General features: G+C 43.8%; 1 protein-coding gene across 1 annotated transcript in view; it reads right to left on the minus strand.

The window, feature by feature from the left end:
* Positions 1–24425: 24425 nt before the first annotated feature.
* prkdc (protein kinase, DNA-activated, catalytic subunit) overlaps positions 24426–25605 on the minus strand; it is a 44655-nt gene continuing 43475 nt past the window's right edge. The window contains exons 85-86 of the mRNA XM_084475589.1: positions 25219–25358; positions 24426–24840 (exon numbers count right to left, since the gene is read on the minus strand). Of these exons, the coding sequence (XP_084331715.1) occupies positions 24636–24840; positions 25219–25358 (345 nt within the window). The 3' untranslated portion in view covers positions 24426–24635. The remainder of the gene's footprint in view (positions 24841–25218; positions 25359–25605) is intronic.

Genomic DNA, 25605 nt, shown 5'->3' on the forward strand with positions numbered 1-25605 from the left:
CGCATTGCTCAGGTTAGTTCAAACCAGGCTCACATTATCGTGGATTACGCGCGTTCACGAGATATGTAACCAGCCCAGAACCGTGAATGTCGAATCATGGATCAAATGTCCGAAAAGGACAGAGCGGGATCTTTTCCAGCGGCGAACATAAGCTGCTTGTGGAGGTCTATGAGGAGTACACGCATATAATAACTCAAAAAGGGAACACCGTAACCATTAATAGAAACAGGGAGGCTGCCTGGCACAAAAATCGGCGATCTGTTGAATGCATAAGTAGTATTAAGCGTAACATATTTTAATTTAATATTGACCATGGATTTAAAAGCAGGGAGATAGTCTCGAGTTAACGTGTCGGACTTGTACCCGGTCGTCCGGGGTTCTATCCCCACGCAAGTAGGCTTATAGGAAGCATTACTAGAGAAATCAAATAACTTTTCATGCCATTTATTTTCCATTTCTTTGAATATTCTTAATTAGGTAATTAATAAAATTAATAAAATTAATAAAGGGAATTACAAAATGAAGCCAACGCCAAGAATACTACCCCAGCAAACATTTCGACGTCAATTAGACGTCTAATCGACGTTGGTCATGGAGGTCGAAACGGCGTCGATTTGAGGGGCTGATATGAAAGTTTTTCTTTCATATCAGCCCCGTGACGTTTCGACGTCTCATAGACGACATCAATCCACGTCGTCTCGACGTTGTATAGACGACATTTCAACCTACATGAAATTTACTTTTAAGCCAATACACTAAATACCCACTTAATTATGAAAAAAATAGGCCTATTAAGCTACATTTCAGTTACCTTGTAGTGTGCCCCAATTTACGGTTTTTCAGTATAGCTACCCACTGAACCTATAACAAGCAGTTCTTGTGCTGCATGTAGATAATTAAACATTTCTCAATCTGTTGTAAACATATTTACCTCAAACCGTGTGGTCAACAAGTCCAATAGACGTCGAGTCGCAACGTGACTTTATTTCGACCCTTTGCCGACATGATGTATAGATAGAACCAAATGTAGCCTATAGAGCATTTGGTCATATCAAAAGGACAGCAATATTTGGCTACATCTATAATATTTTGTTTAATTATGCATACTCTTATCAATCAAGCATGAATACATGTCCTATTAATCTTCAACAAAAGACAGATTTCAGGGTATATAGTGCACTGCATCAAAAACATTTTATTTATACCCAAGTAGGCCTACATCTTCTTTAAACAACAAAATTAAAAAAAATAAAACTTATTGGGATCAAAATCCCATCCCCCCAGTCCTTGCAGGTGCATGTTTCAGGTGTAAACTCATGGCTGCTTCGATTACTGTATCTGTGGCCTCGGGATTCCATCTCGTCACAGCAGCTGGAAAGAACACCAGTACAAAGTTTGGTGAGAGTGAGAAGTTTGACTGGCCAAAATACACCAAGTGTTTTGCTCAGTGGACGAAGACAGTCACCATCCAGCGCCCCAGCCTCAAGGGCTACCTGGTGGCTACATCAAGTCCATTTAGCTTAACTACATCGGAAGCTATCACCCCTCTCGCTATCAATAATGAGAAGAATGGGTCCTAAAATTGACCAACAGTTCACAGGTCTAATGCACGGGGAAAGAGCTTTGCCACCCGTGTTTTATTTTCAATAACACACAGCTACCGTTAGCCCTGAAACGGGACGCTGCTGCTCCCCAGCTGGGAAGTAGCAGCGTCCCGTTTCAGGGCTAAGCTAACGTTAGCCTGCTAGCTTCCCGCTCCCAGTTCGTATGTAACGTTACAAATACGAAAACCCGCTATCCATGAGAATACGCCATGTAGCCTCAAATTCAACAGTTAAAGAGCAACATGCAGGTTAAACACCATTACATAGAATAGTGTATATTAAGGATAACACAACTAGATGTGCAGGACTGAATAATTTTTTAACCATTCTAAAACGATATTTTGAGCTAAAATTGTGATATTATTATGAAAATAACTTCCGTCTCTATGAAACCGCCGACCGGAAATGACGTAGCGCGAGGGAGTCCAGTCAAGTCCAAGCGCGGTTAACATGGATGTTGAGGAAGAAACGCACGCCAACGAGCATACATTGGTGTTATGCAATAAATCTGCTTTAACAAACATACTTACGACCTTGTTCTTGATTAAACATCCATGAAGATTGTCTTAATTTAAGCCAGCAACGTTTTGTCTTTACGTACAACCTGAGATTTTAACGCAGAGACAAGGAAGCTCAAGCTGGTTAGCACTAGCTGCTAGCTATATTGACTACATGCATAGATAATGTCAATACCAAAGTTACAATAACAGTCTAACAATCATATCTCACTGTCTGAAAATCCAGTATACAATTTTGCCTGCTAGAAGGAAGGAGAGGGGGCCAGATTAGAAAGAAGGGTTTCTCCAAACGGCTGATTAGTGTTTTATTGGCTAGGTGCCTTTGTGGACATTGTGAGGCTATGGCATTGGCAGTGGACAGCATGTGTTGTCAAAGGTGGATGCTTACTGAGCCCTAGTGCAGGATTTAGTCCCAGCCACGGACATTACTTGCCTGACGCTCAATCCCGGGTTTGATGCTTGCTGCCTCAACCCATTTTCGCTGCAGGTTGCATACCTCAACTTCAGGCAGGAGCATGGCGCTATCCACGCCAGCAGAGCAGAGTATGTTTACACAAGACTAATTTACAATACAATTATACTACCTTATTATTATCCACCTTACACCAATACTTGTCAGTTCTCTACACAATTAACAAACTGTCAAAAGATTAGCATTTGATGCTCACAGTTAAGTGGATATTTAATTAAATGTACACATACACTTAATTATTGAATAGAATGGAAACTGTTACATCAAATACTTTTATCCCCTCATTCTAGGCAATTCCGATATACAGCCTAGACAGGTGGTCCGATGGGCACATGGGTTTCTGGGCAGGGAGATCAGGAAGGCGATAACCGCTTGTATTGTGGCTGCAATCAGGAGTTTCCAGAAGAAGGGGGAACATACAGAGGTTTCAAATGGCCGGCATATGGGGGATGATCAATAAATAAACATACATCTTTAACAAAATGAACACACTAAATGCCTTGGTGTAAACAATGTATTTATTGTTTGAAACGTGAATGACGTTGAAGATAGTGGCCGACTGCCTCATCCTTGGCGATCTTGTGGTGTGTGGATAGGGGGGCAGGTGCAGCTGAGGACAGGATGTTGCTGTCTTCTTGGAGGGACTGTGGTGACCTCATGTATGCCTCTCTTAGTGAGACCATCAGGGCCGATGCATATTCTAGATGAGGGAAAGAAATATTGAGATCACATTTAATGGAATAGTTAATTAATTGACTGAGTCAGGTAAAATGACTCAGTCAATTAACTAGACTAGACTTAAAAAAATATCTTTAAAAACTGAAGTTCTCACCATATGATGGTTTCTCTTTTATGGGTCGGACAACCCAGCCACCCTTGCGAAACCTGGGATAACGGACTGCGTAGCGTGCCTCTCCACTGTTTGTCCGGGATACGTCTCTGTCTCCATTCTCATTGAAATGGAGGACTGCTAAGAGAAGTCTATAGGAAAAAGGTACACTTCAGTATTAGGCACCACAACTAAAACAAAAAGAAAAGTGGTCTGACGCTGGCAATACAGTACATTCCAGCAAGAGGTTAAGGTTACTTTAATCACGTTTCATGAGGCGATCCTCCATGTGATGTAATTCTAATGAACAATTTGGACCTTTTTCAATGAGGTGTGTGCTACTATGTTACTGCATTAGATGTAGCCAGATTCATCCATTAACCCTAAGCAACATTGTCTGTCAACTTGAGGGGCAAACATATGGGATTTCAGAGAATTTATCAATAAATAAATTGTGAAATCACTTGAGAGTAACACAGGATACAACCATGTCACTATGTGCCGTGTTCCAATATCCATACTATCCGCACTCACTATGCTTAGTTTGAGTAGGTAGGGCGTTCCAATTCAGATCGGGGCGAATAGAAGTGTACTGAAAGGACCGGGATGGTGTACTCAAAACGGTCAAACCGCGAAGTGTGGACTCAACGAGCATTTTCCACATAGCCTGCATTAATTTAGTTATTTTGTAGCTTTTATAGCTACTACGCGTAAAGAGTTCACCGTTCACAGCGGGATGTTTTTTGCGGGAATTTCTGGGTAGTGCACCATGGAGTATTCGATTTTGGAAGACATTGACATCTGAAAATCAGCGCACTTAAGCTGACCCCACACTACAAGATAAATGTCCCGATATCGGGGCCGATTTGCCCCTTATATCCTAAACAAATTCCGTTGCAAATAGGAGGCGCGCAGCATCAATATCCTAACACAGACACATTTTGCAGATTGTAAATTGACATGATACATTGTAAACGTTCACAATCCTGCTCTATGCTCTGTGATATTTTGTTTATCATCATTTCTATTAACTTCTGCGAGGCGCATAAAGTGGTCATGTAGATCGGTCGTCTGCCCGTCTATTGCGCGTATCACACATGAGCAGATCTTGCACACAACGTCAGTCGTGTCCCTTGGCTGTCCTATTTGTTGTATATTTGTTGATGTTGTTATTGTCATGCGTGTTCTGGTTATTTGCGCATGATTAAACATGAGTCTTTATATGGCGATAAAACAAAGCTTTGTTGCGTTTTTTTTCCTTCTTTTTGAAGTGGGGATCGGGGGTGCGCCAACCCGGTGGGGACGTAAAGGGGGTGCGCAGGAAAAAAAAGTTTGGGAACCGCTGCTCTAGATCTACCATCTCTTGTCTCTCGATCTCTTGTCTCGTGCTGGATGACGTAGCCTACACGGCCGAGAATCGGATAAGATTATCCTGTAGTGTGGGGTGTTCCGTCTTGTGTTCTAATCTTATGTCGGATCGGAGAGCAAAAATCGGCTGCGATTCTCGTTAAGTGTGTGGTGTACTCCGACTCAAAAATCGCATAAGATAAAAAAAATCGTGTAGTGTGGGGCAGCCTTAAGTGAGTGTACTATGGAAGTATGGATATCGGAACACACGTCATCAGCTACAAAATGTTTGCTAATGCAATAGCCAAATGTGTTGTGGTGGGCCTATGTTGCTAACTAGCTGGAGGATTGCCCAATGCTCAAATCACTTCTCTATTCCGCCATTAATACACTAACACATTAGGAAATCACCAAAACAGCAGTTAAAAGAGGTAAAAGTAAGACTTACTCGGCTAAGAGACAGCTTTCGGTGCAAAGCATTTCTGCTAGCACTAGCAGTGGTAGCACTTGGTCCTCCAGTCCCGCCCGCGCCGGTTTCAAGTGGATCCTTCGGCTTTGAACTTGAAACCATCAAGTGAACAGCATCAGCCTCACATGATCCTTACTCCGAAATCCCATCTGAGACTCCAACAAATCTCCGTGTCGATAGCTCTCCGGAGTGAAATGAGCGCCACAAATCACCGAGTGTACGGTGACAGACGCTGCCGTGAAGTCTGCTCTCTTCACCTCCACAAAACGCACCCACAAACGAAAAGCCTTGCTTTTCCTTGACGGAAAATGATGGACACGATGTTCTGTCAGGCAGGAATTCGTGCATCCTGCACAAACACAATAATTCACCATGACTAAACTCAATCGCAAACTCAATCTGTCTCTTGCTACCGCTCTCGTACTACGTCGAAACCCACAGTGAGAGAGTGGCGCGCGAAGGGGAGTGCCTCTGCCTACGTCATAGGACTTGTTGCTAGGGGGTTCAACGATAGCTTAAAAATTGGCGCATTTTCATCAAATTATATATTTTACGTTTTGTGTAACATAGTAATTTCTACGTTTACGTTTTTAGAAGACCTTTTCAGACAATATCATGCATTGAGTAGGATATAAATTAAACCTGCAAGTTGCTAGTTGTTACCTGCAAATAGCGATATAAACAGTGTTTATTCAGTTACACTACTGTCAAACAAGCTTTCCTCGAAATCACCATTTCCGTAGCGGCATATATGTTTTCATGTCGGCAAATGGTCGAAATAAAGTCACGTTGTGACCTGGCGTATTTTAGACTTGTTGAATGCATAAATGTTTGCTGGGAGTGTTTATTCGGTTACACCACTCTAAAATAAGTCTTCCTTGAAATCACCATTCCTCTAATGATTATGTTTTCATGTCGAAATGAAGTCACGTCGTGACTCGACGTCGACTGGACTTGTTCGCTTCGACGCAGGTCGAGAAAATGTTTGCTGGGGACGTTCAAATCCACTTTGAACTCGCCTCATATTGCAATATTACTTCATGACTCGTGATCGAGTAGGCCTAATGTTGTTGCGCTGCATTGCCTCTATGTGCCGCCAACTGACAAAATGCAGCAGAAATGTGCGTAAGCCAGGCATTTAGTTTGCGTGGAGAACCGCACTTTCTCACGTCAAGTCAGTCTTTGTACATCCGAACGTTTGCGTGAGAAGTTGCTTACGCAGCTTTTTTGTGCGTAAGCAAGCTTTGTACATGAGGCCCCTGGCCATCTACAAGCCTCCAAACGCTCAAAACACTGTTGTACTGGCAAAGGTAAGTTGCTTCACCTTTTGAGTTTTATGCTAATACTAATGTGTTGTGAATACATTGCGTTGACCAAAGTGACAAAGTAATTTACCGCGATTGTTTCGTAAACACTAGATTGTAACGAGGTGTTCCATGCACACAAACGTTAGATTAACTTCCCACATGTTTTGCAGCTTGTTATGCTAATTTGATTTTAGCCCAATGAAACATACTAGGCATTGTGTGTTGGGGGCTTCGAAGTAGACAAACCAGTTCTGGTTAGGCTAGGGTAGTTAATGGTCTGGTTAGACTAAAGCAAGCCATTAACTGTGTGAATGAAAGGTCTGTGAGATTCAGGCTGCAGACAAATGGAAATCTGGAAAGCTGCATACAAATGGAAATGGGGGTCTAGACTAGGCTGTAACTTGAAATAAAATGTGTCCCTTGTCTTCAAGGCTTTTTACTGTTTCTCTAATTTATTTACCTCTTGTATCTAACAGGTCATGCATTCACGACGGCTCTGCGAGCCTCCACTCACCCCATGGGTCATCCTCACACCATCGGGGCAAGTGTGTTCGGCCCACTGTACATGCATGGCTGGTGTAGCAGAGTCGTGCACCCATGTCGGAGCCCTGCTGTTTATGGTCTATGCCTGTGTACGGTCAAAGGAGAAGGCCACAGTCACAGACGAACCGGCCTACTGGAAGCTGCCAAGCAGCATCAACAACAAGGTCCTGCCAGAGGTTGGCCAACGCATCAATTTCATATCTGCTGCAGCTACACGGAGGTCTCTAAACAGACGAATAGACGGTGAGACCCACAATAGTCCTGCGCTGAGAACACGTCTAGCCAAAACAGCCAATGACACACCGACACCAACACCGGAAGAGCTAGCAGTATTCTACCGGGAAATCAGCACGACAGGGACAAGATCAGCAATTTTGAGTGTGCTACCCGAATACTGTGATGAGTTCAGAGACCCTATTCGGCCCATCCGCAGCTTACAGTCTCTGGCTAATGGAAGCGGCCTTGATAGGAGTGACTTGCCTGCGCTGCAGAAGCACTGCCAGACCATAGGGAGCATTGCTGATGTGTCTGAGGAACAGGCAGTGCAGATAGAGAGAAGGACGCGGGGACAGCACAACTCATCACTTTGGTTTGCTGCACGGGCTGGAAGAATCACAGCCTCCTCAATGCATTGTTTATGCAACAGACATTAGTTCACCAGCACCCTCCACCGGGAACAGCAGCCACCAGTTGGGGCATCAAACATGAGGAGACAGCGAGGCAGGCATACACTGCCCAAACAAAGGATCAGCACACCGATCAACAAGTGGAAACTTGTGGGTTTTTTGTCAACCCGGCCTTCCCACAGGTAGGAGCATCGCCAGATGCCATTGTTACTTGCACTTGTTGTGGGAAAGGCTGCATAGAAGTGAAATGCCCCGCGAAGTACAAGGACAGCACAATCCTTGGTGCGTACTCATCAGATGACCGCAACTTCTGTCTGCATGCTGTTGATGGTCAGGTGCACCTCAAGAAGAACCACCAGTACTACACCCAGGTCCAGACCCAACTGTTTGTAACAGAGTGCCTACTGTGACTTTGTAGTGTGGACATTGAAGGACTGTGTGATTCTGCGCATAGCTCCAGACAAAACATTTTGGAATGCACAGCTTCAGAAGGCACAGGACTTCTTTGTGAAGGTGGCTCTCCCTGAACTTGCGGTGCAATATTTCTCGATACCACCTACCTCCCAAGCATCACCTGGCCCCAGTGTGCTTCGTGAACTACAGCCACAGACCGTGGTGAAGAGGCCAAGGAATTGTACATCCATGCACATTTTTTTTTGATTTCTTTGCTATTTTTAAATGTTTATTTTTAAATGCACATTGTTCTTTTGCACTGTTTACTGTTTCAACCTTTTGAAATGTTGCACTGTCAATTTCTATTTATTAGGGACCGAGCAGAACCTGCAAGGTCCCTATTGTTTTTCGTATTATTATTTTTAAGCCTCTTTGACTGCATTTTTTTCCCCCCCTGCACATATTCACATTCAATTTATAGTTCTATTTCTATTCTAACAGTTCTCAATAAATAATGTTACGCCATATCATGTTGTTTCAAGAATTTATTTCAACACGAAACAGTAAGGAGGCACTCAAACAACACTTTTACACATTTGTTAAGGCACAGCAAACAGTGACAATCTTATCCAACGGCATTAGGTTTTCACCCTCACATTTGATGAGCATGTTCACAGGTACAGTGGAGTGTAAGAATTTAAATTTGTTGCGCACAACACCAATCACCCTCTCAACATGAATCCTGAGATGTGCTATGGCCCTAGTCTCCTCCACATCTTTCGCATCCAGCTGTACCTTAACTTCAGCACACATCATACCCACACTTTCCCTGATATTAAAGCCCCTATCTGCCAGCACAATGTCACCTGGCAACAGTTTGTTGAGGAAACCACTTTGCTCTGTTATACGTTTGTCACTAGTGCGCCCACCCCACCCTTGGGATATGAAAGAAATTACACCCTTTAGGTGTAAGGGTGTAATTAGGTACTTCATGGTGTATGCATGTTTATACTGAGAGAAAGTCTGTGCCCTTGCCAGTACATTTGAGGGTTTTTCAATAAACACCTCGAAACAATCCACAATGGCGGCTACATTTTTCCCGAACGATTCCACAAACTGGTGTGGCATACTCGTCAATAAACAGTCTCTGCTTGGCCAGTGCACTAATGGACACAGCCGTGCATACATCACTCCAAGGGTATGGTGAAAGGCATCACTGACTGTTATCCTGTGTACCCGAAACAGATGGCTGATGTGCTTTACTGGCAGGTCTAGTCTGAGGCGCATTAGAGTCAACAGGACAAGCTGGAAGGGTGAGAGTTTCTTCATCCTACCTTGAGGCAGATATGGGGTGAGACTGCATAGAAGTGTCTGAAACATAACATAGCTTGCAAGTCCTGTGTAATACTTCACTATGTTATCATCACCACTCAGAAAGTTCTCATTCATCCGGTACTCATCAAGCTCCTCCTTCAGCTTTCTGTTTTCCTCCAAAAGACTGTTGATTACATCTCCTCTAGATGTGCAGAGTCCACATTCCAGGTCCTGTGCTGGGGATGGCTGCTCCTCTGTCGGGGATGGCGGCCGCTGCTCCTGTGCTGGGGATGGCGGCCGCTGCTCCTCTGTCGGGGATGGAGGCCGCTGCTCCTCTGTCGGGGATGGCGGCCGCTGCTCCTCTGTCGGGGATGGCGGCCGCTGCTCCTCTGTCGGGGATGGCGGCCGCTGCTCCTCTGTCGGGGATGGAGGCCGCTGCTCCTCTGTCGGGGATGGAGGCTGCTGCTCCTGATGCTCTGCCAGCGGTGGCACTTGCTCCTGGCGCTGGGTCCTGCTGCGCATTACATGCCGCTGATATCTCGCTCCATCTGTTGGCTTGACATCACAGTGGCCTAACCGCAAAGATGGTGTCCAGTCAGGGTGGTTCTCCACCATCTCATATGATGGTTTACCTAGAACAGAATAATTAGATTATGAAAACTCAATGTAATCAATGTTTTAATTACAATCAATGCTTTAATGCAATGCACAATCAATGCTTCAATCAATGCTTTAATGCAATGTAATCAATGCTTTAAGCTTTTACAGAAAATGTGTTAGTTAAGCTCAAAACAATCATGGGAAACACTAATGTCATGAACTGAATCTCAACTAGTTTTGTTTAAAACAACATTAATGGTTGGGCCATCGAGCATTTTCTAAGAAGCAACAGTTTGTTAGGTAGCTAGCTAGCTGCTAGAAAACAACTTCAGATGCACTTCAGGGTTCGCACCAACATAAGGTACACTTCGTGGCTTTAAGAGACGACAACATAAACAAATTTAAAGACATTTTTAGAGAACGTACCTGAGTGAAAATGCAGAGAACACACTCTTATCGACTGGGGAATGTTATCGAAAGTAAGGTCCTTTCTTCTGATTGCAGCCACCCAAGAAATCCGATGTCTCCTCGTGATGTCGGATACTTGCTCTCCTAAGTGCGTTCTCCATTTAGGGAACCTAAAAAACTGTAGCCCACTGTTCTTACGGTTTCCTCGGCGATCGTGTGAGGCATTGGAGCAGTTTTTAACGCAGCAGTTGCTTCCAGGCATTGTTAAAACAGTAAAGAATTTTAACAACCTCCTCTGCTAGCAGCTACCGTGTCAACAATAACGCAAAGCTCAGCTGCACTCGGAGGGGCGTACCTACCAACATGGCGGAAAGGGGGGGGCTTACACGGCTTACTGTGCCGTGACGTCAACTCCTCATTCCTAAATGAGAACACAATTCGGTGTTTAGCTAGGCTAGTTGCACACGTCTTTTTTATGTAGACTAGCCTAGTCAAGGCCTGCGGTTCGATGAATACTTTTCTATTAGATGTAGGTACCCAATGTGTTCGCGTTATCCATACAGCATGGCCTTTTCATGCATTTAATTAATTAATTGCCCATAGATAGGCTACACCAGCGGTCCCCAACCACCGGGCCATTCAGCTCTTAGCAGATCTTAGCTAGATTCCTGACCGGGCCTATGGCCGGCGGCGGAACCCCGACCGCGAAGCCCCCCGGCGGCGGAGCTAAGATCTGAATATTAGCCCCAGCTTGATGATTCGGATCTTAGATTATGGTAGGTGAAAAGTTTGGACCCCTGGGCTACACTATCCATTGGAAATTGACACAGTTTCTTAGTTTCTTAGCACTACAGGCATCATGCACTTAGCACGTGATCAGACCACCAGAGTTGTTGGTCGTAGCACATTGAGACTAGTGCCGCGGTCAGTCGACCGCCTATTTATTTTTGTTCTCCCGTCAAACGGCTCACTGTAAGTTCACCTCCGCACAAGTCTGTGCGCTGTGCGCGCCCTGCTGGCTAATCTGCTATCCTCTTTCTTCCCCCTCCCCCCGCCTTCACTGCTTTGATATGAAAAATGGCTGAGGCAGGTGAGTCCTCCGAATCAAGTCGAGTATTTCAGGCCAACTGGTAAAGGAGTGTCACGGCTTTCAAACACACAAACCATAAAGCCTATGGACGCCTCAGAACGGACTAGTCAACGCGCTGCGGCATCACTCGGGCAGGTGTGTGTGTGTGTGTGTGTGTGTGTGTGTGTGTGTGTGTGTGTGTGTGTGTGTGTGTGTGTGTGTGTGTGTGTGTGTGTGTGTGTGTGTGATTTCAAAGTAACAAACTCAAAGCCGATGCATGCGTCCAAAACTATTCGTTCAAAACCAAATAAACAACAAAAACAGCGTCCCTTATTCGCTTTAAATACTTTATTTACCGCGCCGTATTAATTCCCAAGTTTTGAAAAGAAAAAGTATTTGAAGCGAATAAGCGACGACACACACGCACGGACACACGTGCACGCACGTTCATTCACGCAAGCAGGCACCCACTACAACCTGGAGAGGCTGTAAATGCTTTTAAAAATGATAATGGCTATAGACAATTTTTGACAGGTTACAAATTCTCCCAATTTACTTACTATTCCTCTGTACATATGTTTTTTCCTGCATTTTACAGATTTGTGAGAAGTTTTTCTGTATTACAAACAAAGATCTACTCGGAACATTCAGAGCTGCTGTAGAAAAATATGCGCCCCTACTGCTGAGTTTGTACCGCGCCCGAAAAACAGAGTTTGGCAAGGATCTGAAGGAGATACTGAGAAAGCTTGATGATGAGGTGTGTGCACACACAGTACAGTACCAAACAATACTTTTGCCCAGATGAAATTCAATCTGTTGAATTACAATTAGTCTTGCTATTATTAGAGCTATCTTTCTGTTTTTTCTTTTTTTCTTTGAGACCACCAACATCGTCAGACACAGCAAGGAAGCAGCCATGAAAGGACTTCCTGTGTTCCTGCGTGAAGATCCTAATCTACTTTTCAAGCAGTGTCTTGTAAGTATTAATGGTCATTAATAAAAATTTTACAAGCATAGAGATACAATTGTAAAATGAAGATACTGTAATTGAAAATACTAGAAAATCTGAAAGTTTATTTCTGTTTCGCCCTCGGACTGCTTGAGAGAGGGAAGGGAAGTTAATTGCCTGTCTTATATAAAAGCTTATGGGTTGTGAAGTCCCTCTAGCACATTTGACAGGGGTTTCAGATTATACCATGAGGAAGATGCTGCTTTGATATACAGGTTGTTGTCGGCAGATGTTAGACCGAGGCTACCTGCTTTGGCTAGAATTAGGGGGCTAGATCACAGCCATATCACTCACCACCTGTCAGGTCATTCTTTTGATACTAGTGATTAGGTCTAGGCCTCTACAGGCTACAAGCTATTATTTTTCTTACAGTCCGAGTCAAATGTTCTGGGCCACATAACTACAAGGGTGATATACTCTTCTACATTGGGTTGGAACCATTTCCTTGGTTTTGTGGACATTGCAGGTTATGCTGGTGAGCTGGCACGCATCTCACAGGGGTGAATTATACCATAGATTATAGATAGATAGATTATACCATGAGGGAAGATGCTTTTATTGAGCTGGCTCCTCTTTGCTCTTTTATCTGTTTAAATGTGCGCTATGCATGATGGTGGAAGTTCAGTTTGTATTATTTGTTTAAATTTCTTGGTTGATGCTTTTGCCCAACAGAACGTAGAGTAGGTTTAAAGTTTAGGATCACTTTGAATGTTCTTGTTTTCAATGGAAACACACATGAGTTATCCTGCATAGGAAATATAGGAGACCAAATCCTGTCTTTATTAATTTTTTCCAGATTCATATGGCGGTCTTATCATTGTAAACTAGCTCATTGTCAGGTGTTTAACAGCGACACACACTCTGAGACAGTAAAGAAAGACGGGTCCGAGCTGCTACGCGCGTTTGATGTGCTCTCACCGTTCTCATGCACACAATTGTTTTTTTAATACATAAATTAAATGCTTGCGGTTTGTCCACGATGCGGCCTATATGCGGGAAATTACGGTAGTGTAGTTTACATAGTTTTCATAGTTATCAGCCTACGTGCTGCTGAGAAGACCAGAGTTTTTTTACACCCTCAGGGGTCGCATAGCTATTGGATCATGAGGAGATATTAGCTGAATGCTAGGAAATGTTATTTGTTTAAAGGTCCCATGGCATGCTATTATATGGATGCTTTAATAAAGGTGTTAGTGGGCCCCTAATACAGTACTTGAAGACGTTTAAGAGTGGCAGAGTTACAGCCACTAGGAGCCAGTCCCACAATGAGCTCTCCACAAACGTGCCGTTTTTAGAGGCGGGTCAAGGTGGAGGGTGGGGGTGTGGCCCTGAGCAGCTTGCAGCCACGGTACCATGCGCTAGTGTTTACAGTGGAACACTGAACACTCCGGGTGCTCCGGCGGGAGTCCTGGAGCTCTATATCTAAATAATATCATATTATATTTAGATATCTATATAATATATATTATCATGGTCAAAAGCTGTTTGCGCCTCCGTATGATATTATGAATCTCAAACGACTGCGACGGGTTCTCAGACGCCTCTGGTTCTTCCACTTCCACGTCAATATTAAGTAGGCTACAGACTCAACGGAGAAATGAAATGGAGGAGAAGGGGATTGTTGCCCGGGGTTGTCTGCGTCGGGTTGGTTGAGAAGGAATTGCTTCTCAACCAACCCGACGCAGTGTAGTCTTTTCACCAAATGGGAGCTACATGCAAGCTTGCGTTATTGTGTTGCATGTTATGCGCCATGAAAGCCGCCTCATACCTCCGGATCCGGACGAAATTTGTCCGTCCGTACTAAACGTTGTCTCCGGGACTACCCTTCATACCTCCGTCCGGTTTCAGTGTTATGGATGTTACGCAAAACAACCTCTAGAGGGCAGTGACTGTCGTGTATAAAATGACCGGCATCGACAATCGCAAACATGGTATCTGTAGAGGAGATGATTATGCTCTGTGTCATCCGGCACAAAGTGTACGTGGAGGTGGCATGTGGCACCCCTCACCAACCTGCAGATTTTCTGCTCAAAATTTAAATTCAAAAAAGTTTTATTGGCATAAAAAATATACATTTGCATTGCCAAAGCAGGTGTACAATAAAACTATAAGGTCAAGTATATAGTATAATATAAGTATAAAACGTTAAATACAAAATATATATACATATCAGTTATTATAGGCCTACTACTCTCGTGGTTGGGACTTCTGCCTCTACTGCCGCCTCGATCTCCGGTGGTAGTGCTCCGGTTTGTCTGGAGCACTCCGGATTCGTAAGCTCAGAGGCGACGGACCCACTGACGGACGACCTCCAGGACCAGACAAAAGTGTGAATGGGCCTTTACACCAACAGCGGAACGGTTATCCAAATAACAAAGAACACTTGCGTTACAGTGTGTATTCACACACACACATGTGGCGCTCGCACGGTCCTAGCTCATTGTCTCATTGGCGGGCCAAATTCTCTGGGCAGGCCAAGCAGAGAAAGGGGAGGTAACATGGCCCCATATGACGTCATATGGGGCTGGAAGCCAAATCGAAGCGTTTAAGCGATCCTTTTTTCAAAGACGGCGCAAGATAGCTACTTCTCGGTTTACACCTAACGCAATTTTTAGCTACTGGGGGACCATAGGGAGGCTAGGAACTCGACTTAATGTTAGAAAACCTCAAAGTGAATTTTAAATGGCTTATAATTCATAGGGCTTCTTTTTAGGTATAGGCCCATTTGATTGTTGTTTCTGCTGATCAGGTGCACCAACCCATTGCAGCAGCAAATTTGATGATGGAGGTGTGATTGCTGCTCTGCAGCGGGTGCATCACATAGCCCTGGGCAGAGCCGTATATAGAGAGAGTTCTGCCAACTGAAATCATGGGTGCCATCTTGTAGACCCAAGTCAGCTCACTGTACAACGTCTGCCAATGGAACGAAGATGGGATGTTGCAACAAATCGCTCATTATCATCATAAACTGTTTGTGAATGTTAAAAGGTTTCTCATACTTTGCTAAAATATAAACTCTTTTACAAATATATCACGTTGAACGTCTCGAGAAGACAGACAATTATGCCTACATCACCTACAGGGCTCCAGACTAACTTTTTGACAGGTAGCACTGGTGCCACCTAGCTTTTCATTTAGTAGCACCCAAACAAATTAGGTAGCACCATATTTATTTATATATATATATATTTATACCTGGGCATGATGGCATTAAATAATAATTTAATTCTAACGGAAATTATAATTAACCTATAGAGCATTTTTCCATATAGTTATTATCATTTGGCTATATGAGACACACTCCTTACCTTCTGCATGGCCATGTTCAACCACAATATGGCCAATAAGAATATTGGTTTTCCATCTTCAACGATACGGGCATATATAATCTCGCACTCTTTGGTGGATTTGTCAGTGGAACCGTCAAGCATGAACGAGAGGTAGGGGGCGGATGCGACTTTGTCAGCGGTCTTTCCCTTGAGTGTGTCTGCTATAACTCCCACAAATTGTGCACACGCAGTGTCGTTGGAATATGTGGGGTTGACGTTCAGTCCGTTATTCTTCATCATTTTGTGAACGGGAGTTCCTCTTTAGCAATGTTGTAGGCGGTGTTAAACTTGATGATCATTTGTTCATTCTCCGCCGAGCGATTGGTCTCATCTATCCGATTAAATGAGGTGGGGAGAGACTGGGAGCTTCATGTGATGCAGCGGTCCCTGCACGTCTTGTGCTTTTGGCTTTCATTGTGTAATTTTAATGACTGAACTTTGAATTGTGTAGACCCATTTACAAAATGTGTTTTGCCTGCAACGGACAGGCCACATGTCCTGCAGTACACACACCATGGTTTGTCCCTCATAACGCAACCACGGGAACTGCGCCAGCCATTTTTGTTGAAAACAATAATTTATTTTTTTTCTCCCCACTGCCCCCCGCCTCTTTCACCAACCTGTCACTGTCCTCTTCAGAATAAGAATCTGAGATTATTTTTGCTTCCTCTGCTAACCCTTCTCCAGCACCAACAACAGCCTCATTTGTTTCCTCCTCCGAGACATTTTTCTTCTTAAAATAATCTACTATCGACCGCTTCATATCTGCTCGTCCTCCTGCAAGTAGCACCGGAGCGACCTCATTAAATTTTAACTCACACCTTGAAACTTGACCTAAGAAATTAGGTCAATTATGCATCTAACCAATGCATAGTTATTGCATGGATTACATAAGCGCTTTGGCACCATGCTGTTTGCACTAGACTCTAGACAAGAGTAACATAAATCTCTCCAATAAACATGAACTGACCATGTATTATCTGTAACTCGAGAAATAGCTGACCAAGCAATGCTGCAAAAGGGCATTTGTTTGCAATATATCCACATGATTTCCGTGCAAAGTTAATCACAATCTTTCTGACATGCATGAACATAAACAAAGACAATGCAGCCGGTGTTTTGAAAGAATGCAGGGTAAAATGCGGCAGTGCAGAAAGATAGCACGTCAAGTAGGCTAGCCTTGCAATGATGTAGTATTAATAGTTGTCATTATTCTAAAAATTGCATAGATTTTCACAGAATGGCATCTAACCAGTGCATACTTATGCATAAAAGAGCCTGGTGGAAAAATACAGACGGCAGATGCAGGTTGTTTGTCCCAGAGTTCAGTGCTAGCATTAGCATAAAAAAGGCGCAAAGAGCTAGCGAGCATCGTGTAGCTTAACACTACTAGGCTAAGTTCAAATCAAATTCACTTTGGTTAGTACTTTTTTCGAAGCATGCCATGAATTGATGGGGTACAATAATATTTTCCAAATGTGTTTTCTTTACAAAGTCCATGATAGAAATGTTCTTACCTCACACAACAAGGAAAAATTATTCGGCTTCCAGTTCATCCTTCTGACCCTCTGCTCCCACAATTTCCTCCTAGTAGGGTCCTGAGGGAAATGATGCAGACGTTTACCACGTCTGGGCCTTAGAGAGCAACCATAGGCTACACAACACGACATTTTCTTTCGAAAAGTAATGATATTACAGATATATAGTCTCTTGTAAGTTGTCGCACTTGCCTTGATAGCATGGTAATGATGATTGATTAATGTTTGGTCTGTAAGATGGCCTACACAAAACACGTGACTACCTTTGAACCAATCCACGACAGAATTGTCCTGAACGTTCTAAACAGAGTTGGCGGAACTCTCTCTATATACGGCTCTGGCCCTGGGAAGCACTTGTGCTGAGGGATAGTGGATGTCACATTTCCTACTCTGGCCACCTGTGATCGGTTCTTTTAAGCAATCTTACACAAGATGGCATTCTTGATTGTCATTGGTACACAAAGCACAGCCGTAGGAACGAGGTGCTTGCGCCGAGTTCCGAAGTCCTGTGCTTCAAGTACCAATAATGACATTCAAGAACACCGAGTGTAAGATTGCAAATCAATAACACAAACCATCTTCATTATCAACAATATTGTAAAATGTTTTCATATTGTGGGTTAATTTGCCCTCAAATTCAAGCTTTCTGCCCGAGTTCATCTCCATCAGAAAATAGTTCCTATAGTAAAAGCGCCTCGTTCCTACTGCGTAAGTGAAACAATGTAACAGTTGAACGTTGTTATGGAAACTAGGCTCTAGAAAGTAGTTTCGGCTAGTTAGCGTAGCGATACTTTCTGTAATTAGGCACATTATTTTTGTCCGTTCTTTCACCAGGCATTTAAACACACTCTAGAATGGGAATTGACCAATCGGAGTGCTTGCTTAAACTTGTGTGTTATTGAATACCACATTAAGTCAGCTTTACAAATTTTCTCATTTTTCCCATGGACAGCACCAGATAGGCTTGAATGACGGGGATATGGATCAGTATACACCGGAATGGTCCTTCAACAACAAAGCTAAAATGACAGACAACTTCATATTGGATATGACAATCCAATTTGAGATGCCTGGCTCCCTACAAGACGTAGTATGTGATGTGAGTTTGAATTGAAAATCATATTTCTTAATGTCCTCAAACAGGAAACTGATCCAGATGACGTGGCTGCCAAGGGAGTCACTGTGGGAATTCTGTATGTCCTGTGTGGCTGAAGCCTCATCCCCCAAGATCCAAAACATCGCACTCATCTTAGAGGAATCCATAGTAGTAAAGGACCTTCCGGATACTCCCATGGCCTACCTTCTCGGCCTCCTTTATGCACTCAATATTTCCTATTCGGAGGACCTTAAGTACACCTTTGAAACACGTGTTCCTGGATAATGGCCCAAAATGCTCTAACTGTGTGCGATCTCTAAAGAAAAAGCTTTGTCTTGTCTAAACGTTGCAAAAAGAAAAGTGAAATAAAGAAACAGGTTTTCCCTCTTGGAGTCAGCTCTGATTAGCAGCTGTGAAATTTGACACGTTCACATAATTGTTTTGTGTTGTGTTCTCAGACTAATTGCTGGTTAATAACTCAAAAGTTTGTAAAATGTGTGTTACACCCATTTGTAAGTTATGTAGTTATTGCTATGTTTTTCAAGTTATCCCTGAATATTTGGCCATATTGTTGAATTTGAAATTCACACTTTGATCACTGACTAGCAGCTGTGAATGACATGTCATGTGAAATTTAACACTGAACTTTTTCATGTTAATTCTCTTGATGCCCATAGTCATCTCTGACCAGCAGCTGGTAAACTAATGTTTTAAGTGTTTATCACACATTTTATTGTCTTATATTGTATTTTACATGCATCTGAGCAGGGATAATTGTTCTAGCATAAGTGTAACTGCAGAATGTTTTTTCAAGTTATACCTGAATATTTGGCCATATTGTTGAATTTGAAATTCACTTTGATCACTGACTAGCAGCTGTGAATGATATGTCATGTGAAATTTAACACTGAATTTTTTCATGTTAATTATTTTGATGCCCAGTCATCTCTGACCAGCAGCTGGCAAACTAATGTTTGAAGTGTTTATCAAGTGAAGAATGGGGAGATCGCACACTAGGGCTGAGAAGTTCCAAAAGTATTTTAGAAGCCGAAACAACAATTACAGGACACAAAAACAAGGGGAAACGTTTCGGGTCTAGCCCTTCATCCGTGTTCCTTGTACGTGATGCGTCACAGGGCGCAGCGGCCTTTTATAGGCTCGCCTGCCAATCACCCAATCACCCCAAGACACATGAGTGTGTTTGGGGTCACAGTGTATCCAAATCACCAAAGTTACACCACACAGGGATGCAAACAGCGCGCTTTTCGGCGGCTGCCGCTTTTTTCACCGCAGTTTGGGTGACTTGTGTGAATCGTGTAGATCCGATGAGTTTTTTTTTTTTTTTTTGGGGGGGGGGGTCTGGGAGGGTCTGAGGGTCTGATTATAATTTCATCAACAGTAATTCTGTATTGCATCAACGGTAGATGCAATACAGAATTACTGTTGATGAAATTATAATCAGACCCTCAGACGCGGCGCCAAACTCCAGGGTCAGACTATGTGAAAATCCTTGCAGCGCGAGATACTGGTGCGCGCGCCCTGCCGAAACAACTGGCTTCGCGTGCGCAGCGTTCTGATTTACTGTTTTCTCATAGACTGTATCTATGCATTTACTTATTTGGTAGATCTCACGGGGGGGTATTATCGATAATAGAAAATGCGGATCATTTTCTTTCTCGTGTGTCTCGTTTTTCGCCCGTGCCTAAAACCGCCACTGCTTATAATGCTAAAGCCCAGTTCAGACCAAAGATTTCGCGACGCAACTGCTTGCAACTCGCGACTCCTTGCGACGAGACGGGCTGAGACTTTCTAAAAACGGGGCAGTTCACACTGCTGCACCGGGCGGCGATTATTTTTATTTTGGTTGAGAGTAGGCTAGAGTTGCTGTGTTTCGCCATTCTCCACTACTTCTGCATTGTAGTAATTCGGTGGAGCTTAGTTTGTTTAGATCCCGCTAGTTGGATACATTGCATTCTTTCGTAGTGGCGACTTCTCTACTGCAAGGGAAGCTCGGCTTCACCTAAAATTTCGAAAATTAAATGGTCAGATATATACTGTTGTGTTAACATTTCATTGATTAAAAATGCGTTAGAACACGTCCATCTCGAAGAGAGAAGAGTCCGTTCAGAATCAGCTGCTTATCGCAGGTCGACTGACTCGATTTCCTTCTCATACACTTACGTGTTTAATTTGCGTGTGTTTAGACAGATGGGCGCGCACACACGCGCACCAAGCATCACCCGCATTCATTCATTCTATTAAATACTCACTCGCGGTAAAACTATGTTTTTTCTCACGATCAAATACTCATCAATCCTAAAAGTAATGGGCTTGTACACGATGTCTGGGTCAAGAACATATGTGTTTGCTGTACGGTGTTTGCAGATGCATTGATTTAAAAGTACAACTTACCGCTGTATCAGCTGTTCTTTCCCAAATAACTTACCCAATCATTTACCCTAAAACTAGATTTTGTTTTGGAAGCCTGGAATATACTTTGCTCGAATATATTGTTATTATTATTATTATTATTTTAACGGATGGCATAGCCTACTATACTTAATTCATGTTCATTCATGCAGGGAAAAAAATGTTTCCACAATCCACACGCTATTTCTATGCAGTTTCACACGTATGAATAATCTTTGACATCATAATATTTAACATGCAAGTGTAGTGGTGCCTGGTTGCTGCGGGGGAAAATCAGCTTTGCGCCGGGTGCAAACTAGCAATGACACATGCGTCGGTGTAGAAAGTCAATTGCGCCGGGCGCAAGATAGGGCCCTTCTTCTGTTTGGCGCACATGGCTAATTTGCATACGCGCACAGGACTGTCGGAATGGGAACACGTCGGACTGGCAGCATTACGGGGGCGCGATTACGGGCTGGCGGAGTTAAATTTAAAAATCGCGTTCAAGTAAAAATAAATAAGAAAAGCGGAATCCATTTGTGGCGCTCGTTGTTCAATATTGGCCTATGTGTGGGAAACACTGGAGTGGGCTTATTTTATCAACAGGCGGCACTGCTTTTTAAGGATACTAAAATAATTTAATACATTTTAATTGAGTCAAATAGATTGCTGAAGGTGGCGCAGGGCATATTGAGGAAAGGGGGCTGAGTGAACTACTTTGCTCTCCGTTATGATACAGAAAGTCTAGGGTGATCAGACGTCCCGGTTTCAGTCTGGTCGCGTTATGCTACAGTATGGCTAAAATATTCAACTCTTCATTTGCAGAATGAGAGAATTTGATGAGAGTGCGGCACTTACTGTGCAACAAGTGGATAAAGGATGTAAAACCAGTTGGAAGTGGCCTTGGCTAAAAGTTGAAACTGCAATTGAGGTCAAGGCAGTCAACGCAATTTCAAATTATCAGACTTTTTTTTAAAAATTGAAAAAAAGGGATGTGCTAAATGCACTCTCTGCGTTAAAGAGATAAATTATGGTTCCAGAGGGCTGCATGCCCTGTTGGAACACTGCCAGAGCACAATACACACACAGAGAGTGGCCTCCATCGTATCTACCCAAAGTGTGGCCCAGCTCCTCTGTAAGGACAATCCTTTACCAGCTACCAGCCAGAATCAGGCCTCAGCAGCCGAAAAGATCAGGGAAAGTGTAGTACTCCCGATTCCAATGTGCAATCGGATTGCCAATGGAGAGGTGTGTGTGTGTGTGTGTGTGTGTGTGTGTGTGTGTGTGTGTGTGTGTGTGTGTGTGTGTGTGTCAAGAACATATATGTTCTTGACCCAGACATCGTGTACAAGCCCATTACTTTTAGGATTGATGAGTATTTGATCGTGGGAAAAAACATAGTTTTACCGCGAGTGAGTAGGCTATTTAATAGAATGAATGAATGCGGGTGATGCTTGGTGCGCGTGTGTGTGCGCGCCCATCTGTCTAAACACACGCAAATTAAACACGTAGGCCTAAGTGTATGAGAAGGAAATCGAGTCAGTCGACCTGCGATAAGCAGCTGATTCTGAACGGACTCGTCTTCGAGATGGACGTGTTCTAACACATTTTTAATCAATGAAATGTTAACAACAGTATATATCTGACCATTTAATTTTCGAAATTTTAGGTGAAGCCGAGCTTCCCTTGCAGTCGAGAAGTCGCCACTACGAAAGAATACAATGCAACTAGCGGGATCTAAACAAACTAAGCTCCAGCGAATTACTACAATGCAGAAGTAGTGGAGAATGGCGAAACACAGCAACTCTAGCCTACTCTCAACCAAAATAAAAATAATCGCCGCCCGGTGCAGCAGTGTGAACTGCCCCGTTTTTAGAACGTCTCAGCCTGTCTCGTCGCAAGGAGTCGCGAGTTGCAAGCAGTTGCGTCGCGAATCTTTGGTCTGAACTGGGCTTTAGCATTAAAAGCAGTGGCGGTTTTAGGCACGGGCGAAAAACGAGACACACGAGAAAGAAAATGATCCGCATTTTCTATTATCGATAATGCCCCCCCCCCCCCGTGATTGGTAGATCATCTACCAAATAAGTAAATGCATAGATACAGTCTATGAGAAAACAGTAAATCAGAACGCTGCGCACGCGCGAAGCCAGTTGTTTCGGCAGGGCGCGCGCACCTGTATCTCGCGCTGCAAGGATTTTCACATAGTCTGACCCTGGAGTTTGGCGCCGCGTCTGAGGGTCTGATTATAATTTCATCAACAGTAATTCTGTATTGCATCTACCGTTGATGCAATACAGAATTACTGTTGATGAAATTATAATCAGACCCTTAGACCCTCCCAGACCCCCCCCCCCCCCAAAAAAAAACCTCATCGGATCTACACGATTCACACAAGTCACCCAAACAGCCGTGAAAAAAGCGGCTGCGACTGCACGGCCATCACACATGTGCTCATTCGGAGCATTGTAAATAATTTATTGTTTCATTGTTCAGTTCATTTATGTAATAAATGAACCGTCAACAATGCGATCGGGATTTTTGAGGTGGGGGGGGGGGGGGGGGGGGGGGCGATCAGGATTGTTATTGTTGTTGGATGTGTGGCGTGTGTGTAAGCAGGCAAAAGCGTGTGTCACACGGTGAACCCAGCTCTGCTTCAACTTAAAAAAAAAAAATCGTTCATCATCATCGTTCATCATCCGCGTATCCACTAGAGTGGTACGCGGAGAGTGGTACCACCAGTGGTACGCGTACCACCGTTTGAGACCCACTGGTATAGAGACAACTTGGAGCTGTGTGTGCGCGTATGTTTGAGTGAGAGACAGGAGTGAATGAGAGACAGAAAAATCGGACTCCCTCCATTCTACCTCACAGGTACAGAAGGCCTCCGACAAGGATGGGCCACTGAGTGCAAATAAAGATAGTGCATCCCAGAACAACAACAGACCAAGGAGGACGCGAAATAATAATAAAATAAAATAATAAACTCAGGGAGTTAAAAAATAATAATTCTAAAAAAAAATGAATATAAAAAAAAAGAATTATATATATATAAAAAAAAAGAATATATAAAAATAAATTAATTAAAAAAAATTGACCTGCGCGCATCTTTTTTTTTGGACCTGCGTGCGCATCTTTTTTTTTCCAAAGGTCCAAAGAAAAAAACATTCGCGCGCAGGTCAATTTTTTAAATAATTATTTTTAAATAATTTTTTTTAAATATAATTTTTTTATATATAATTTTTTTTTTTAACTCCCCGGAGTATAACCCTGGAACCCTTGGGTCTGTGTCTTCCTTGGCTCACACATCATTCTCACCTTTTCCACCCCAAACCAGTTTGCATGCCTGACTGTAAGTGCATTAAATTCTCTCACCCCCATCCCATTGTTTATAGCTCACCTGTCTTCATGGTGTATTTATGATTATCACTAACAATAGTTTATGATGGGTATTGTCAAAACCACGGAGCTCTCAATGCCTGAGCTCCTACAAGCTGCAGTTCACCGACCGGCCAAAGGGGTCAGTAATGAGAAGCAATTTATGATTCTTACACAGCAGACTTTTATTACAAAATTGTCAACAGGACACAAATAATGAAACATACCATAGCTTGACTACTTCTAACCAAACAGACTGTCTAGGTCTAAACATAAGTGTCATAAGAACCACACAAGGGCACAACAACTTAAAGTTATCAAAGTGGTTTTGACGGCCGCTGATGATGCCAACATCATCTTGCCAAGGATGTATTATTCCTTCAGACCCAGGGCTCCCAGCCCCCCCAGACGCGGCCCAGCAGGTTGGGGTCCGTGGCCTGGTCCAGGAGACAGGCCACCTGCTGCTCCACCGTCAGGCCCTGGGCTGGGAGGCGGGCGCGCACGTTGTGCTCCTCCGTGCCCAGCACCACCCGCTGCATCCCTGGGAAGGCGGGGTCCTTCTCCAAGCCCAGCCTCAGCTCCTCACTGACCAGAGGCAAACACAGCACAGGTATGGGTGAGGCCAATCAGAGCTCTGCTACCTGTGTCAGTGAGCGGGGCCAATCAGAGCTCTGCTACCTGTGTCAGTGAGCGGGGCCAATCAGAGCTCTGCTACCTGTGTCAGTGAGCGGGGCCAATCAGAGCTCTGCTACCTGTGTCAGTGAGCGGGGCCAATCAGAGCTCTGCTACCTGTGTCAGTGAGCGGGGCCAATCAGAGCTCTGCTACCTGTGTCGGTGAGCGGGGCCAATCAGAGCTCTGCTACCTGTGTCAGTGAGCGGGGCCAATCAGAGCTCTGCTACCTGTGTCAGTGAGCGGGGCCAATCAGAGCTCTGCTACCTGTGTCGGTGAGCTGGATGCTGTACCTGGTGATGATGGCAGGATTGGCCCCCTCTAGCTTTCTGCGGGCGAAGTCCACCTTCTGCAGTGGGTACCAGTTGATCTCTTTGGTGTTGACGGTTAAAGTCCAAGTCCCGCCTTTCTTCAGCTGCTTCAGCTCAAAGTTCTGTGGATTCAGAGAGTGTCACCGTTGGGTATCGCAATGTGGATTCTTGCCAATACACAACTACGAAAACCAAGGCAATGAAAAATACTAGCACTCTACATACAGGCTGACCAGATCCATAACACTACCCTTGCCTAACTTATTTTATTAACATTGTGAGTATTGATACAGCATTGGAAAAACATGGGAACTGCTGAGCGGTTAGTACTGTAATTAGCCATAACATCAATCCCTCTGCTTTTAGGAT

The sequence above is a fragment of the Micromesistius poutassou genome (assembly GCF_964030765.1).
Source record: "Micromesistius poutassou genome assembly, chromosome: 11".
In the NCBI taxonomy this organism is placed as follows: domain Eukaryota; kingdom Metazoa; phylum Chordata; class Actinopteri; order Gadiformes; family Gadidae; genus Micromesistius; species Micromesistius poutassou.